The sequence below is a fragment of the Mesocricetus auratus genome, unplaced genomic scaffold (assembly GCF_017639785.1).
Source record: "Mesocricetus auratus isolate SY011 unplaced genomic scaffold, BCM_Maur_2.0 Super-Scaffold_100676, whole genome shotgun sequence".
Classification (NCBI taxonomy): Eukaryota; Metazoa; Chordata; class Mammalia; order Rodentia; family Cricetidae; genus Mesocricetus; species Mesocricetus auratus.
The window spans coordinates 183533457-183549362 of NW_024429266.1; the positions used below are offsets into that span (position 1 = coordinate 183533457).

At 50.0% G+C, this 15906-nt stretch overlaps 2 protein-coding genes across 8 annotated transcripts in view; both read left to right on the forward strand.

Moving 5' to 3' along the window:
* Chd4 (chromodomain helicase DNA binding protein 4) overlaps positions 1-692 on the forward strand; it is a 38407-nt gene extending 37715 nt beyond the window's left edge. For all 7 annotated transcript variants that reach the window (XM_040739246.1, XM_040739247.1, XM_040739248.1 and 4 more), the window contains one exon: positions 93-692. In XM_040739246.1, the coding sequence (XP_040595180.1) occupies positions 93-110 (18 nt within the window). In that variant the 3' untranslated portion in view covers positions 111-692. The remainder of the gene's footprint in view (positions 1-92) is intronic.
* Positions 693-1648: 956 nt separating this feature from the next.
* Positions 1649-15552, forward strand: Nop2 (NOP2 nucleolar protein). The gene is made up of 16 exons (XM_040739253.1): positions 1649-1810; positions 2009-2118; positions 3549-3594; positions 3711-3799; positions 4591-4775; positions 8226-8284; positions 8373-8530; positions 8622-8821; positions 8955-9044; positions 10308-10395; positions 10472-10612; positions 11384-11523; positions 11652-11741; positions 11887-12009; positions 12107-12335; positions 14800-15552. Exons 2-16 carry the CDS (start codon positions 2013-2015, stop codon positions 15432-15434), a joined length of 2379 nt encoding a protein of 792 aa, XP_040595187.1. The 5' UTR covers positions 1649-1810; positions 2009-2012; the 3' UTR covers positions 15435-15552.
* The last annotated feature ends 354 nt before the right edge of the window (positions 15553-15906 follow it).

Here is a 15906-nt window from a genome sequence, read left to right on the forward strand (position 1 = left end):
TTTGCTTGTGTCCTTGGCTTTCCTAATGGTTGCTTCCTGTGGCATCAGGGATACCTGGGCTCTGTTCTGACTCTGGCTGTTTTTCCCTGTAGGTAGCCCAGCAGCAGTGAAGAAAGACCCAGAGCGATGATACCACCTCAGCCACTGAGCAGTGACCTTCCTCACTCACTCTTGTCCTGGCTGCCCCCTGGGGGCCTGGGAGATCCTCGCCTTCCTTCTGCCCATCTTCTGAGTTGTAAAGGAACAGCCCTGTGCACTAGGGGCAGGGAGGGAGTGAGGGACAATGGTGCCCTCCCTGCTGGAGAGACAAGCAGCAGTAGCGCGGCGCCATGTGCAAGGAGCTTCGGGCTAGCTGCCTTCTGGACCCTGGCTTCCCCCACCGTGCGCCTGTCACAAACTCTTGTGGATTTTGCCAGGCTTGAAGAAAATGATCTGAATTTCTTCCTCTTTTTGGTTTTATTTTGTTGGTTTACTTTGTGTTTTCTCCTTTGGGGTTATTCAGAGTGGGCCGGGCCCTGGGCGAGACACAGCTACCTCTGTTGGCATCTTTTTAATACCAGGAACCCAGCGGCTCCAGCCACTAAGCGGCTAAAATAAAGTTGGGGGAAAAAAAAAGGAAAAGAACCAAAAGCATAAAAAACCACAACAAATTTCTTGATGAGAATTGAAAATAAAGGTTTCCTTGTATTTTAGTGATCTGGTTCAGTGTGGGTGCCAGGTGCTGCCGGATGTGGGGAGCAAGAGGCTGCTGCATCGTCCCTTTGTAGGCTCTGACCTGGAGCAAATTATCCTTGCATCAAATAGTTCCTGCCTGGTAGTTGCCAAGATGAGGCCAGTATGGCCACCTAAGTGCTAGGCAAGCATTCTCCATGGGAACATCGTATATACACACAAACACATACACAATTTTTTTGAAACAGACTGTCATCAAGTACTGCCTTTCTCTGCCTCTTGAGTATGAGAGTTAAGGACGTGTGTCCTACCATGATATTTTTAGTGATTCACTTTTCCTACTTTGGTTTTTTATTTCCCGAAACAGGGTTTCTCTGTGTAGTCCTGGGTCATTGAATTCCAGGCTGGTCTCAAGCTCTTTCAGAGCTGGGATTAAAGGAGTGCACCACCACACCCGGTTTATAGCTTATACTTTTTTTGGTTTTAAACGTATACGTGGGGAGGATTACTGTGCACGTGAAGGCCAAAGGACGACTTGCAGGAGTTGGTTCCCAAGCCCACAATATGGGTGTGTCCTGTAATCAACTCTGGCTGTCAGGTTTGACAACCGGCGCGTTAATCCTCTGAGCCACCTCCCAAGCCTGAAAAGTGCAGTTCTTGAGGAAGGCCGAGGACATTTCAGGCGATGCTAAGTGAAAAGGGTCAGCGAGGAGGGGAAGCTTGGCTTCTATAAGAAAAGCAGGTGAGCGGAGCCGTGGAACCTCGCGATCCTGAGATCTAAGGCAGTTCACTGGACGCTAGGCCGAGGGTCGTGCTGCGGTTCTAGGTAGGAGCGTGGTGGCATCGGGCGTCCTAAGCTGGAACCCGCGGGGAGAAGCCGATGCTCAGCGGGATGGCAGAGTGAGCAGGAGCCCACCGCTGCACGTTTCCCTCCCCCAGCTGCCGGAGCCGGTGATGCGCGTGTTCTGAACTGTATCCGTTCCGGTGCCGCCGCCGGAAGAGGCGGGGCCCTGTCCGGGCGCTTTGCGCGTGCGCGATACACTCGGTCGGCTTGCCGTCTGGGAGCTCTTCCCTGGGTGCACGTGGAGCGGGCCTGGCTGGAAGCGATCGGTGTACACTAGTCCAGCGGAGGCTTCAGGTGCGTCTGCAGGGTTCCGGAGCCGGCTTTCGACCTGGGCCTGCCGAGGGGGGCGCGGTGCCAGGGTCTGGTGGGAGTGCCTTGACGGGGCCCATCAGGGGTCGGGAGCGCAGGTTCTGGGCCGGTCGGTGCTCCTACGGCCTGCGTTCCCTTTTCAGCATCCACAACGCCGGCTTCCCTCGTTTTTCTTTGCTTTAGTACCATGGGGCGTAAGTTGGACCCTACGAAGAAGGAGAAGCGTGGGCCCGGTCGAAAGGCCCGAAAACAGAAGGGTGCAGAGACCGAACTGGTCAAATTCTTGCCTGCAGGTGAGGGTCGTAGGTCCCTGACCCCGCCCAGCCTCTGGTCCATTTTATATCAACCTTTTTCCGTTTGCGCGTTCTCCTTCACCTGCTGCGTAGATGTGACTTGTTAGGACGTAAGTCATCCGCGTTGGGAGGCAGGGTAGGCAGGCACACCCCGGGGTGCGAGGAGAGAAGCCCTTTCCAGAAAAGGGGCTCTCGTGAATTTAGAAAGGTTTTGTCGAGTCTGGTCTTAGCAAGCAAGAGTTGGGAACGGACAGGCCAGTCGTAAGTCGTCTGGAAGAAGGGGTGAAAGCCTGGGTCCTGGCTCCGAGTCTTGTGTGGTGAAGCACTCCTTGGAAGAAAAGACTGCAAAGGGAGTTTGGTTGGTGTTTGGTTTTGAATGGAAGGTGCAGTTTATGGAAGTCACAGCCCATGAAAGAGGTCCTCAACAATATGGACACAAGTATGGCTTCTTCGAATTTTAGGGTCCTGGGAGAGAGACTTTGTCAGCAAATGGATGCTGAGGGGTCGGGTGTCTTTTTTTTTTTTTTTTTTTTTTTTTTTTTTTGGTTTTTCGAGACAGGGTTTCTCTGTGGCTTTGGAGGCTGTCCTGGAACTCACTTGGTAGTCCAGGCTGGCCTCGAACTCACAGAGATCCGCCTGCCTCGGCCTCCCGAGTGCTGGGATTAAAGGCGTGCGCCACCAACGCCCTGCGGGGTCGGGTGTCTTACACACAGTTATTAAGTGGAAAGGGCTGTGATTTCTTGTAGAGTATATAAAAATAACATTAGCAAAGTTGAACTCTACTGTAGTTCACAACTGAGTAAGCTGAGAATAAAGGAAAGGGTAAAAAAAGGTTTTGAGGTTATGCTATTATCAGAGTGTCCCTTTCTGGATCTGGCTGCTCAACAGGCAGATGGATGATTCCTTCATCGCCTCCACATCCTTTGTCTTTTTTTTTCCCTTCCCCTGCTTTACTGGAGGTGTTGGGAATGGAACCTGGGCTTTTCCCATTCTTGGCACAGGCTGTCCCACCAGCCCCTCCTCCACATCTTGGAGTGATTGATACACATTGCCTGTACTTTGTAACCTTGTATCTTTCTTTCCTGACCGGTGAATGAACCCGGGGCTTGTACAACCACTGGACCACATCACCAAGTCTCTCCGTCACACTTTAGTTATCATGGTGACTCTCTTCCCAATTACAGTCCTGCTCCCATTTTGTGTGTTTCTTATAAACTCCTAATCTGGCCCGGCAGTAGTGGCGCACGCCTTTAATCCCAGCACTCGGGAGGCAGAGGCAGGAGGATCAATGAGTTCTAAACCAGCCTGGTCTACAAGAGCTAGTTCCAGGACAGCCTCCAAAGCCACAGAGAAACCCTGTTCTGAAAAACCAAAACAAACAAACAAATAAATAAGTAAAAATAAGCTTCTAATCTCCTTTTTTAAAACAGCTACTGATGAGAATTCCAAGAGGCTGTCCAGCCGTGCTCGGAAGAGGTGAGTGTGAATGCCCAGGCTGCTTGATACATGGATGGCTAACTGTGTGTTGTCATGTTTCTTTGTTAAGACCCTAGAGGTGCGTTCCCATGTCTTCACCTTCTGTATCTTTTCAGGGCAGCCAAGAGGAGGTCTGGGTCTGTTGAAGTCCCTAAGCCAAATAAGTCTCCAGGGATCAAAACATTGCCTGGAGAATTAGCAAAAGGTGAGTAAGAATGGGGGGTTGGTCGTTTTGTGAAGAGTCTTCTGGGTCCTGGATAGGGCTAAGTATTTCTAGAATGGAAGGAAAAACAAGGCATTTATTTATTTATTTATTTATTTATTTATTTATTTATTTTAAGGTCTGTTTTTGTTTGTTTGAGACAGGATCTCATTGTGTAGCTCTGACTGTCTTTGGACTCATTATGTAGACCAGGCTGGGCTTGAACTCACAAATAGCCCCTGCCTCTGCCTCCTGAGTACAGAGATTAAAGGTGTGTGTTGCCATGCCTAAGATTATTTTTTTTATCTTACTTATTTTTAAACACTTTGTCTCTATTTTATGTGTCTGAGTGTTTTGCCTGCATGTATGAGTGTATGTCACATGTATGCCTGGTGCCCATGGAGGTCAGAAGAAGGCATCAGATCACCCCAGAACTAGGATTACAGATAGTTGTGAACCACCATGTAAGTACTGGGAGCCAAACCTGGGTCCTTTGCAAGAGCCTTCTCTCCGCCCTGTTTTTATTTGTTAATTATGTGTGAGTGTGTGGATGTGTGCACATGATGTTCAGTTGACCTGGAGATGCAGATATAGGTAGTTGTGAATTGTCGGGTGTGGGCTCTGGGAACTGAACTCGGGTCCACTGCAAGATCAGTATGTATTCTTAACTGTTAAAGCATTGCTCCAGCCCCCAAAGGTCATTCTTAAGGCTAGAGAAAGTACAGGCTCCAGAGGTGTGGGGCAGGGAGTGTGATGGCCATCTATCTGATTTGTCAAACCCTCACTGTGTTCAGGAGCAGTCCAGGCTCGAGGGAAGAAGCGCCCAGCACCAGCTCCTAACAGTGAGGGGGATGAGGAGGAAGACTCTGAGGAAGATGTTGTGGCAAACCAGGGGGACCTTTGGGGCTCCGAGGACAGTGATGCTGACATGGTGGATGACTATGGAGCTGACTCAGACTCGGAGGATGAGGAGGAAAAGGTAAGACTCACTTGTGTGTGTTCTCAAGTAGATCTTATGCTTGTTTTAGACAGGTTCTTGCTGTGTATCCCAGGCTGGCTCCTTAACTCAGAGACCTGCCTGTCTCTGCTTCCTGAGTGCTGGGATTAAAGCTTGATTGTTCTTTAGAGATGAGGTTCCACTGTGTGGCTCTGGTTGGCATGAACTATGACTGCATATTCCAAGCTGGCCTCAAATTCGCAACTGTCCTACTTTGGCCTCCTTGGTGCTGGGATTACAGGTATATGCCCGTGGGCCCAACTTTAAAGTTTAGCCTTTTAGTTCCCAAGCAGGGTTAGGATGTGTAGTCCTCTCCTGCCTTGGCCTCCCAAGCGCTGGCACCTCAGACATGTGCCATCATCTAGGTTGCTTTTTAGCTTCTTTCCAGGTTGTTCAGACTCCCTCAGAGACAGGTAATCTGAGTGGATAAGGTTCTGCTTCTCTGTTTTTCTGTCTCAGCCAGTGCTCAAAGGTTTGAAAGCACTGCTCTCCCTGTCCTGTTTTTCAACATAGGGTTTCTCTGTGTTGCCCTGGCTGTCCTGGAATTTTCTCTGTAGATCAGGCTGGCCTCAAATGCATGGAAATCCACTTGCCCCTTCCTCCTGAGTGCTGGGACTAACGGGAGAGGAGAGGATACTTGGATATCCTGATGAGAGTAAACACACACACACTTAGAATTTTAAAGCATTTACTTAGTGTGTATGTACACATACATGCGTGTCACGGTGTGAATGTGGAGGTCAGAGAACACTATTTGGGGGGGGGATTCTCTTCTACCATGTGGGCCCCAGGGATTGAACTGAAGTTATTGGGCTTGGCAGCAAGTGCCTTCATAGCTGGCCCTAAGTTTTTTTACGTTTTATCTACTTGTGAGTGTGTGGGTGCAGACACACGCGTGGCTAGAGGAAACTTTCTGGAGTTCTTCCACTGAGTTGTCTTCCTGGCCCTGCTTATTTACTTACTTAATTTGTGTGTGTATTGGGGTGGATGCTACCCTGCTGTGCTCGGATGCTCTTTTGTTTTTGTTTTTCAAGGATTTCTCTGGGTAGCCTCAGCTGGCTCTGTAGGCCAGGCTGGACTTGAACTCAAAGATCTGCCTGCCTCTGCCTCCCGAGTGCTGGATTAAAGGCGTGTGCGCCCCTCCCCACTCCCCATCCCTGGGCTCGAATGATCATTTTGTTATTTACTTATTTTTATTACATATACAGTGTTCTGCCTGCATGTACCCCTGCAGGCCAGAAGAGGGCACCAGATCTCATGATAGATGGTTATGAGCCACCTTGTGGTTGCTGGGAATTGAACTCAGGATCTCTGAAAGAGCAGTCAGTGCTTTTAAGCTCTGAGCCATCTATCTCTCCAGCACCTCAAATGCTCATTTTTAACAAAGCAATTGTTGTAGGCTGAAGTGATAGAGCACTCAATCTGATATGTGAGGCTTGATGTTGTTTATTTTTAGGGAGGTGGTATATAGTCAAGATAAAAGTTTTCTTACTGGGCTGCCAGTGATTGTATGATTGCGTTGTATGCTTATTTCAGAAGCTTCAGTAATGTAAACTTGTATAATATACAGCACTGCCCTCTGCAGAGAGCATCGTAAAGGCCAAACACAGGAAAATGGGTCATAGCTCATGCACATGGTGAATTAACATTGGCTGTCCTGTCTGTGAAACTACTTACTTGAGACAGGGTTTCACTATGTAGACTAGGCTGGCCTTGAACTCACAGGGATCTGCCTGCCTCTCACATGCTAGGACTTGGGTGGAGAGATGATCAGTGGCTAAAAGTACTTGCAGAGCACCTAGGTTCAGTTCCTAGCACTTGTTGGACTGATCACAGGGGCCTATAACTCTTAAATCCAGGGATCTAAGGCCCTTTGGTGGCCTCTGGGCATCTGCACTCATGTACACATGGTCACACATGTATGCTCAAATTCACATGTAGTTAAAAGTAAAACCTTAGCAAGGCATGGTGGCACATACTTTTAATCCCAGTAGAGAGGCAGGCAGGTCTCTTATGTTCAATGCCAACTTGGTCTACTACAGAGTGAGTTCCAGGACAGCATACTACACAGACAACCCCTGCCTCAACAAAACAAAAAACAAAAAAGAAACACTTGCAAGATAATAGAGTAATATGTAGAGTAATTTAAGAAAAAATATGTCAAAGCAAGGCCCAAGAACACATGTTCTCTTTATCCATGAGGTATTTCCTGTTTTGTTATGTAGTCAGATTGGTTCCAAACTCTTCGTGCTTGGCCTTGGCCTCCTGAATGCTAGGGTATAAGTGTGCATGACCTGGCCTTCCTTCACACCCCGTATCCCAATCAAAAGAAATAAGGAGCCAGGCATGGTGATCCCCACACTTGGGAGACTGAAGCAGGAGGATTGCTGTGAGTTTGAGACCAGCCTGGACAACAGAGTAGGACTGTCTCAAAAGAGACAAACAGATGAACATCTGGAGCTGGAGAGAGCTCAGTGGTTAAGAGCACTTGTTGCTCTTACAGGTGGTCTGGGTTTGACTCCATTGCTCACATGACTGCTCAAAACCATCTGTTCAAGCCTCCAAAGCCACAGAGAAACCCTGTCTCGAAAAACCAAAAAAAAAAAAAAAAACCATCTGTTCAGTGTCTTCTTCTGGTCTTCATGGGCACTGCATGCATGTCATGTACACAGATCTGCAGACAAAACACATAAAATTTAAAAATAAAGGACCTGGAGAAGTGTTAACATGAAGTTATGTGCCCTGGCTATTTTTGCAGAGGACTTGGATTTGGTTCACTGAATCCACATGGTGGCTCAGAACTGTCTGTCATTCCAGATCAAGGAAATTCAACTCCCCTGGTTGGTGTCCAGGGGCTTCTTCCTGCACAGGCATTCTGGCAAAACACCCACCATACCCATACTTCTTCTTTTCTTTTTTTTTTTTGGTTTTTCGAGACAGGGTTTCTCTGTATTGTTTTGGAGGCTGTCCTGGAACTCGCTCTGTAGACCAGGCTGGCCTCGAACTCAGAGATCACCTGCCTCTACCTCCCGAGTGCTGGGATTAAAGGCATGCGCCACCAATGCCCGGCCCCCATACATTTTTTAAATCAATAAAATAGAACATTTAAAAGTAAAAAACCCTAAAATTAAAAACTAAAGAGCTGGGTGGTGGCACACACCTTTAATCCCAGCACTCAGGAGGCAGAGACTGGTAGATCTCTGAGATTGAGGCCAGCTTGGTCTATAGAGAGAGTTCTAGAACAGTCAGGACCGTTACATAGAGAGACCCTGTCTCAAACTAAGTAGGGCATCTGAGCCAGGATGACGGGCAGCCCTTGTCTCTTACTTGTGTCATTAGCTTGTCTTTGTTTCCGAGAGTGTTAGATTTGGGGGAGGACATCTGAGCCAGGATGACGGGCAGCCCTCATCAGCGGCCCTTGTCTCTTTGCAGTTGTTGCCCATTGAAAGAGCTGCTCTGAAGCAGAAGGCCCGGGAAGCTGCTGCTGCTGGGTGAGTTTGGCAGCAGCTGGGGGAGGAAGATCTGAGGAAGGAGGGTGTCTGTTTTGGCTTGAACCCCTGCTCCTGGCCTTGTTTCTAGGGGCCAGTGGAGTGAAGAGGAGACTGATGAAGAGGAAGATGAAGATGATCCCCCTGCGTCCTCTCCTGCAAAGGATGACAAAGCAGAGGGGGGTTTGCAGATTAATGTGGAAGATGAGGAGGCCTTTGTGCTGCCCCCTGCTGGGGAGATGGAGCAGGATATCCTTTGAGAGTGCATCGTGAGGGTGCGGGAAGGCACTGAGAGAGAGGGTTTCTTAGACTTGAGGCAGCATTTCCTTAATGGGCCCACATGTCCAGGCTCCAGACCTGCAGCGAGTCCACAAGCGGATCCAGGATATAGTGGGGGTACTTCGGAATTTTGGGGCTCAGCGGGAAGAAGGACGGTCTCGTTCTGAGTATCTGAATAGACTTCAGAAGGATCTGGCCACTTACTATTCTTATGGAGACTTCCTGCTGGGCAAGCTCATGGAGATCTTCCCTCTGTCTGAGGTACCGGCCTGCCAGTCTGTTGCTTCTATTTCTCACCTTTGTAGGGGTGTGAAGGCATCTAGCCCCCCAGCTCCCCAAGCCTGAGCTCCATGGTTCTCTCGACTCAGTCCCTGATGTGCTGTCTCCATTACAGTTGATCGAGTTCTTAGAAGCTAATGAGGTACCCCGGCCAATCACCCTTCGGACCAACACCTTGAAAACCCGTCGCAGAGACCTTGCTCAGGTGAGGAGTCAGTATCGTTTAATGCAGAATTGGACCAACTTTTGCACACCTGGGGACCACCCTGCCCAGTCCTGGCTGGGTGGGCTCTTGAGTCCTATGTATGTCTTGTTACAAGCATGGTCCCAGCAGGTAAGCTGGGAGAGGCCTGTCTGGTAGACTCCGGGCCTGGGCTACTGTAGAGTAGAACCTTGTCTTTGCAACCTCTGCTCCCTGTGCCTGGGATGAGACATCTGCATCAGGATGAACAGCTGCCTTCTAAGGAGTTGGAGGAAGGTTACCAAGAGGCTGGGAAACTGATTCTTGCCCCTAGTAAAACATTATACACAATTTTAATCTTATCCAAGGTTGAAGACTGCCCCTTTTATGCTGTTTTCTTGTTTTAAAGGTGTGTGTGTGTGTGTGTGTGTGTGTGTGTGTGTGTGTGTGTGTGTGTGTGTGTGTGTGTGTGTCGTGTTCGTGTGTTCACCGTGTGTGTGCCACCATATGGGTGCTGGAATTGAATCCAGATCCTCTTCAATGAGGATGGTTGCTGAGCCATCTCTCCTGTTCTGCATATTGTAGCTTTTTTTTTGTTTTTGTTTTTGTTTTTGTTGTTTTTTTGAGACAGGGTTTCTCTGTGGCTTTGGAGGCTGTCCTGGAACTCCCTTGGTAGTCCAGGCTGGTCTTGAACTCACAGAGATCCGCCTGCCTCTGCCTCCCGAGTGCTGGGATTAAAGGCGTGCGCCACCACCGCCCGGCTGCATATTGTAGCTTTTACATTATTTTACAGGAGATGATCGTCTGCTTGTGTGGAATATGCTTGACTGAGTTAGAACCCTGGGATTAAAAAGTGGAGTGGGGCACAGGGGCTGGGGTGTGGCTCGGTACTAGAGCCCGTGGCTTTAACATGCACAAGTCCTAGCCACAGCCTCCAGTTAGGGGTGTGTGCCTAGATCTGGTAGTTTGTACCTGTAATCCCAGCGCTTGTGAGGTTGATGCTCAGACTACATAGCAATGTCCTGTCTCAAAACAAAGGGACTTGAAGGACAAGGGCTAGAGTAGCTCAGCGGTTGACCCTTTGCTCAACCTTTATAAGGACTTGGGGTCCATCCTGAACGGGAGGCAAAGGGGTGTGTGATGGTCTGAGGAGGAGAGGATCCGCTGGCTCTTGTGAGTGGGTGTTCTTGGAGTTGTGGTGACCTGGACCTGTGTGGAACAGGCTCTCGTGCCTGCCTCTTTTCTGGGTAGGATATATGGTTTTGACATCCTCATCCCTTTTTTCAGGCTCTAATCAATCGTGGAGTCAATCTGGATCCCTTGGGAAAGTGGTCCAAGTCTGGACTGGTGGTGTATGATTCTTCCGTGCCTATTGGTAAGTGTCCGCTATTTGTAAGTGTGCCCTTCTGTTCCGCCCCGTGCCAGCATGTCACACAGTGGTCCTCTTACAGGCGCTACTCCTGAGTATCTGGCTGGCCACTATATGCTTCAGGGAGCCTCAAGCATGTTACCCGTCATGGCCCTGGCACCTCAGGAGCACGAGCGGATCTTAGACATGTGTTGTGCTCCTGGAGGGAAGACCAGCTACATAGGTATGAAAAGGGCAGTCTGGGTGGGTGGCTGTCGTATGGCATGCTTTAGAAAGAATATAGGGAGCCGGGCGGTGGTGGCGCACGCCTTTAATCCCAGCACTCGGGAGGCAGAGGCAGGCGGATCTCTGTGAGTTCGAGGCCAGCCTGGACCGACAGCCTCCAAAACAATACAGAGAAACCCTGTCTCGTAAAAAAACAAAAAAAAAAAAAAAAGAAAGAAAAGAAAGAAAGAATATAGGGTTGGTGACTCCTTGAATGAGGCTGACCCAGCTTGTCTCTGGGGTCTAGGGGGTCTAGGCTCCAGGTTCAGCTCTGTTGTCTAACCCTCTGTCTGACCTTGGCTGACTTGTAGGTAGTAACTGTGCTTAGGTTGGCTATTACCATGCTTGGCTTTAGAAGGTAACATAGCATAATGCCTTTAGAAGCCCTTGGCCCTTTGATGTGGTGTAGTGATGTAAACCTGTAATCCTGGTACTCCAGAGGTGGAGACAAGGACACTAGACGTTCAAGGCTGGCCATGACTATATGAGATCCTGTCTCTGAAAAGGAAAGAAATAAAAGTAACTTTTTGTGTAAGACCAGAAGCTGGTCATCAAAACTGGTAACTCTGGGGGTTAGCCTAGTCCCCACTGGGGTGTGCAGGCTGCGTAGGCAGGGAGGAGTTGGCCTTGCAGGGGTGAGACCTGGTCTGTGGGTTCTGGGCTGGGGTGGGTAGCAAGGGTGAGGCAGAGGAGCTGCTGCTGAGCTCTGGTCCCCTCCCCCCGCCCACAGCTCAGCTGATGAAGAACACAGGAGTGATCCTCGCCAACGATGCCAATGCTGAGCGCCTCAAGAGTGTCGTGGGCAACCTGCATCGATTGGGCGTCACCAACACTATTATCAGCCACTATGATGGGCGCCAGTTCCCCAAGGTGGGCCTCTTGTCTTTCCTGAGGCTTCAGGTTACCATGCCCGTGGTGACATCGATGTGTTTTAGCGCTGTCCTTAGGAAATTAGTGCTTGTTGAAGCAAGCATCTGGCTGACCTTGCCTTTTCCCAGGTGGTGGGGGGCTTTGACCGAGTGTTACTGGATGCTCCTTGCAGTGGGACAGGGGTCATCTCCAAGGACCCTGCTGTGAAGACCAACAAGGTGAGGGCCTGGTGGCGGGACTGACTGGCTGACAGGCCCTTGGGTGATCTCGTGGGGCTGGAGTGTGGGAGTCAGAGAACACCCGGTAGGCAGCCGCCCCCTTCCTCGGGCTGTCTTATGAAGTCTCCACCCTGATTCCTGACAGGATGAGAAGGATGTCCTGCGCTGTGCCCATCTTCAGAAGGAACTGCTGCTCAGTGCCATTGACTCCGTCAACGCTGCCTCCAAGACCGGGGGCTACCTGGTCTACTGTACCTGTTCCATTACGGTGAGTCTCTGCAGGGCAGCTAGTGGAGGCTGGGTGGGGAGGTCTCTCAGATCCAAGTCCACGCCATTCCTTCCTGCCTTGTCTTCCCCACATCCAGGTGGAAGAGAATGAGTGGGTGGTAGACTATGCCTTGAAAAAGAGGAATGTGCGGCTGGTGCCTACAGGCCTAGACTTTGGCCAGGAGGGCTTTACCCGCTTCCGAGAAAGGCGCTTTCACCCCTCTCTGCGCTCCACCCGGCGCTTCTATCCTCACACTCACAACATGGATGGCTTCTTCATCGCCAAGTTCAAGAAGTTTTCTAATTCTGTTCCCCAACCGCACACAGGTAATTTGTTCTGCCATTCCCCACCATCACCACCTTTGCTCTTCTGGTCTTGTTTTCTGAGAAGAATGAGGGAGGGAGGGAGGGGGGAGGGAGGGAGGGAGAGGGGGTGAGGGGTGGTGTATGCAGTGTGATGCGTGTGTGGGGCAGGTGTGCTCACTTGCATGTGGGGAAGCTAGAGCTCAGGTCAGGCGGGCGTGTACATGCCACAGAACACCTGTGGAGGCCAGAGAATAACTGTTGGAGTTCTCTGTTTTCCACTATGTGGGTCTTGATCAAACCCAGGCTTGGCAGCAGGTGCCTTTACCTCCTAATGGGCCCACCCCCCTTTATTTTTTTTATTATCTTTCTAAAGATTTATTTATTTATTATTTATACAGTGTTCTGCCTGCATGTATGTCTGCAGGCCAGAAAAGGCACCAGATCTCTTTACAGATGGTTGTGAGCCACCATGTGGTTGCTGGGAATTGAACTCAGGACCCCTGGAAAAGCAGTCAGTGCTCTTAACCTCTGAGCCATCTCTCCAGCCCCCACCCCACTTTAAAAAAGATTTTTTTTTGTTTGTTTTTTCTCTGAGACAGGGCTTCTTTGTATTGTTTTGGAGGCTGTCCTGGAACTCACTCTGTAGACCAGGCTGGCCTTGAACTCACAGAGATCTGCCTGCCTCTGCTCCCCTAGTACTGATATTAAAGGCGTGCACCACCACTGCCCAGTTAAAAAGAATATTTAAAAAAAAATATTGTTCATTCATGTAATGTGCTGTAGATCAAGTCTTTAATTCCTCCCCTTCCCTGCCACCTCACTCCCTACCTGCCCCCAGTCCATTTAATATTAACTGTATGGATGGGACCATCTCCTGGAGCATGAACAGCCTCTCAGGACCTCATCCCTTAAGCCTGACTCCGCCCCTAGCAGCTGTCAGTTGCCAGGAGCTCCTAATAGTAGGGTGTGAACACACACACACCACCCACCCGTCTCACTTTACTTTTTTTTTTTTTTTTTTTTTTTAGCTAGACTGCCTGGAACACCAACACCTGGTGTCCCGAGTCCTGCGGTTCTGACTCCCAGCTGTTTTCACTGGGATGCCAGGGATCCGAACTTAGGCCCTTGTGCTTCCTTACCAGGCACCCTACCCACTAAACCCTCTCCTACCTGCTTTCCACTTTTCTAGAGGCTGCAGTATGACGAGGGGGATGTTTGGTGTTTTATCTCAGCAACTGTGCACTTGGATAAGACCCTGTCACCCAGCCTCTGTCGCCCTTGAGCCTGTTTGAGCAGGTTGAGATAGATGGGTCTTTTGTTTAGCCTAAGTGCATTCCCGTTGCAGGCTGTGGTTTCTTTCGATTCCTGGCCTGGGTTCCTGAGTGCAGCTCTGGTGGCCCAGCATCTCTGCAGCTCTCTGGGCAGCTCTCCCAGCCTGACGCTAATTGCACTTTGTTTCCCCAGCCATCTTGATGCTGGCGTGTATCTCGGGAGGGCGGGGTGTTCTGGGACAAGACCGGGAGCCTTGGGTTGCTTGGAAGATGGTGAAAGGGGCATCTGAATACAGCGTGTGATTCTAGGTTGGGTTTGGTGTTTTCTTTTTCAGTAGCTGCAGAGCCAGTGCATGCCAGGTAGTGTCTGCCTCTGAGCACCACTGTCCCCCCCCAAAAAAAGGTGTTCCTTACACAAGTTACCATAGAGCAAAAACCTTAAGAAACAGCACACTTTAAGAGGCAAGGGCAGATAAATCTTTGAGTTTGAGGCCACACTGGCCTCTTGTCGTGAATTCAATACCAACCGAGGCTACATAGCAAGACCCTGTCTCAGAAAAACCTAAGAAATAGGAAGTTTTGCTATAACTGCAGTGTGTATTTGATATTGTCTTCATTGATACTTACCAGCTGTTTTCTGGTTGGGTTTGCTGTCGTAGTTCCTGCATTGTATGAAAATCCACGATGGAGAAAACCTGTCTACTGGGATTTCAAAAATAAGCTGGAACTTTTCCCTGCCCCTTAGACTGAATGGAGACTGGTGTGGGACTTTTGCCTTCTCCTTAGTTTCTTGCTACATACTGCCCTCAAGGGGGCGCAGCTTCCTATGAAAACCTCTTGGTTTGAGAATAGGCAATGATCCCTTAACAACAGGGTACTACGTTAGGCACCTAAAGCACATCCTAATGTGTGGGAGTCTTGGTCTAGAGGAGGCAAAATAAGCCTCCTTGCTCCTCCCTCCCTCCTCTCCCCTGCCCTCCCCTCCCCTCCCTTCCTCCCTCCCTTCTTCCTTCCTTCCTTCCTTTGGGTTTTCGAAACAGGGTTTCTCTGTACCTTGGCTGTCCTGGAACTCACTCTGTAGACCAGCCTGGCCTCAAACTCAGATCCACTTGCCTCTGCTTCCCGAGTGTTGGGATTAAAGACATGCCCCCACCACCACCCAATAGCTTCCTTGTTTCTTAATGGTCAAACCATCTCTTTAATCTTTACCACAGGAAATGCCGCAGCAGCCATCCCTTCGGAGCCTGGGCTGAGGGATCAGGTCACCCCCATGTCTGAGAGCAGCGATCAGTCCACCAAGGGAGCTGGTGGGGCAAAGGCAAGACAGCAGCATTCCAGAAAGCCCTTCCAGAAGGTGAATGGTGTCGCCAAAGGGCCAGGGTCAGAATCCACTGCACCGTCTGTCCCAAAGGCCCAAGTATCTGCCAGGCCCCAGGAGAGCAGTCAGCCTGATGGAAAAGCTGGGGTGATCAGGAAACCAAAAGTGGCTGGGAAGCTAAAGCAAAGGGGACCCAAATCAAAGTCCTCCAAGGAAGCTGCTCTCCCAGAGCAGAGAGCCCCTCCCAAGGGCGCGCACTCGGAAACACCTGCCGTGCCGTCACCCGATGACATCTGCACTGCTCCAGGGCTTAAGGACTGTGGTCAGTCCCTGGGGAAAACCAAGAAGATTGAAAAAGCAAAGCTGAAGCTACCAGAGCAGCCTGCCAAGAGCGCTGCTTCCCTAAAGGAGGATGGTGCCCCCAAGGGACCCTCAGTCCCCACTGGCTCACCCCATAGTTCCACCAGACCCCCACCAGCAAAAAGGAGAAAATCGGTGACAAAGGGCAGCAGCCAACCACTGTTGTCTTAGATGGACTTGGAAACAGACTGTGCTGACTCACCCACGTTGTCTCTGGGTTGGAATTCTGCAATGATGGTCTCCCCACTGTGCATACTTAAGAGATTTAATATACATATTTTCACTCCTAGTCACTGTTGTGTTTTTTTAGGGGGCTGGGTATTGGCAACTTGTAGGAAGGTGGGCCTGCGATCGGTCCTCTTGACGGAAATAACGAGGCATTACCTGAATGATGGCTCAGTATAGGTCAACCATAGGCTCCTTCCATTTCTTGGTCTCCCAGGGAAAAAGCCATAGAATCAAATCTAGAAGATGGTAGGGGTGAAGGGAAGACGGTCTTCCACTGCTGGTTCCCCTCAGGTACCAGAGGGCCTGGAATCTTAGGATGTGGGTAACTCCCTGGGGAAGGGCTAGTCGGCTTCCTTCTAATGTTGACTCCACAGACCCGGAAAGGTCCAGGGCTAAACCTCTAACGAGAGACTTT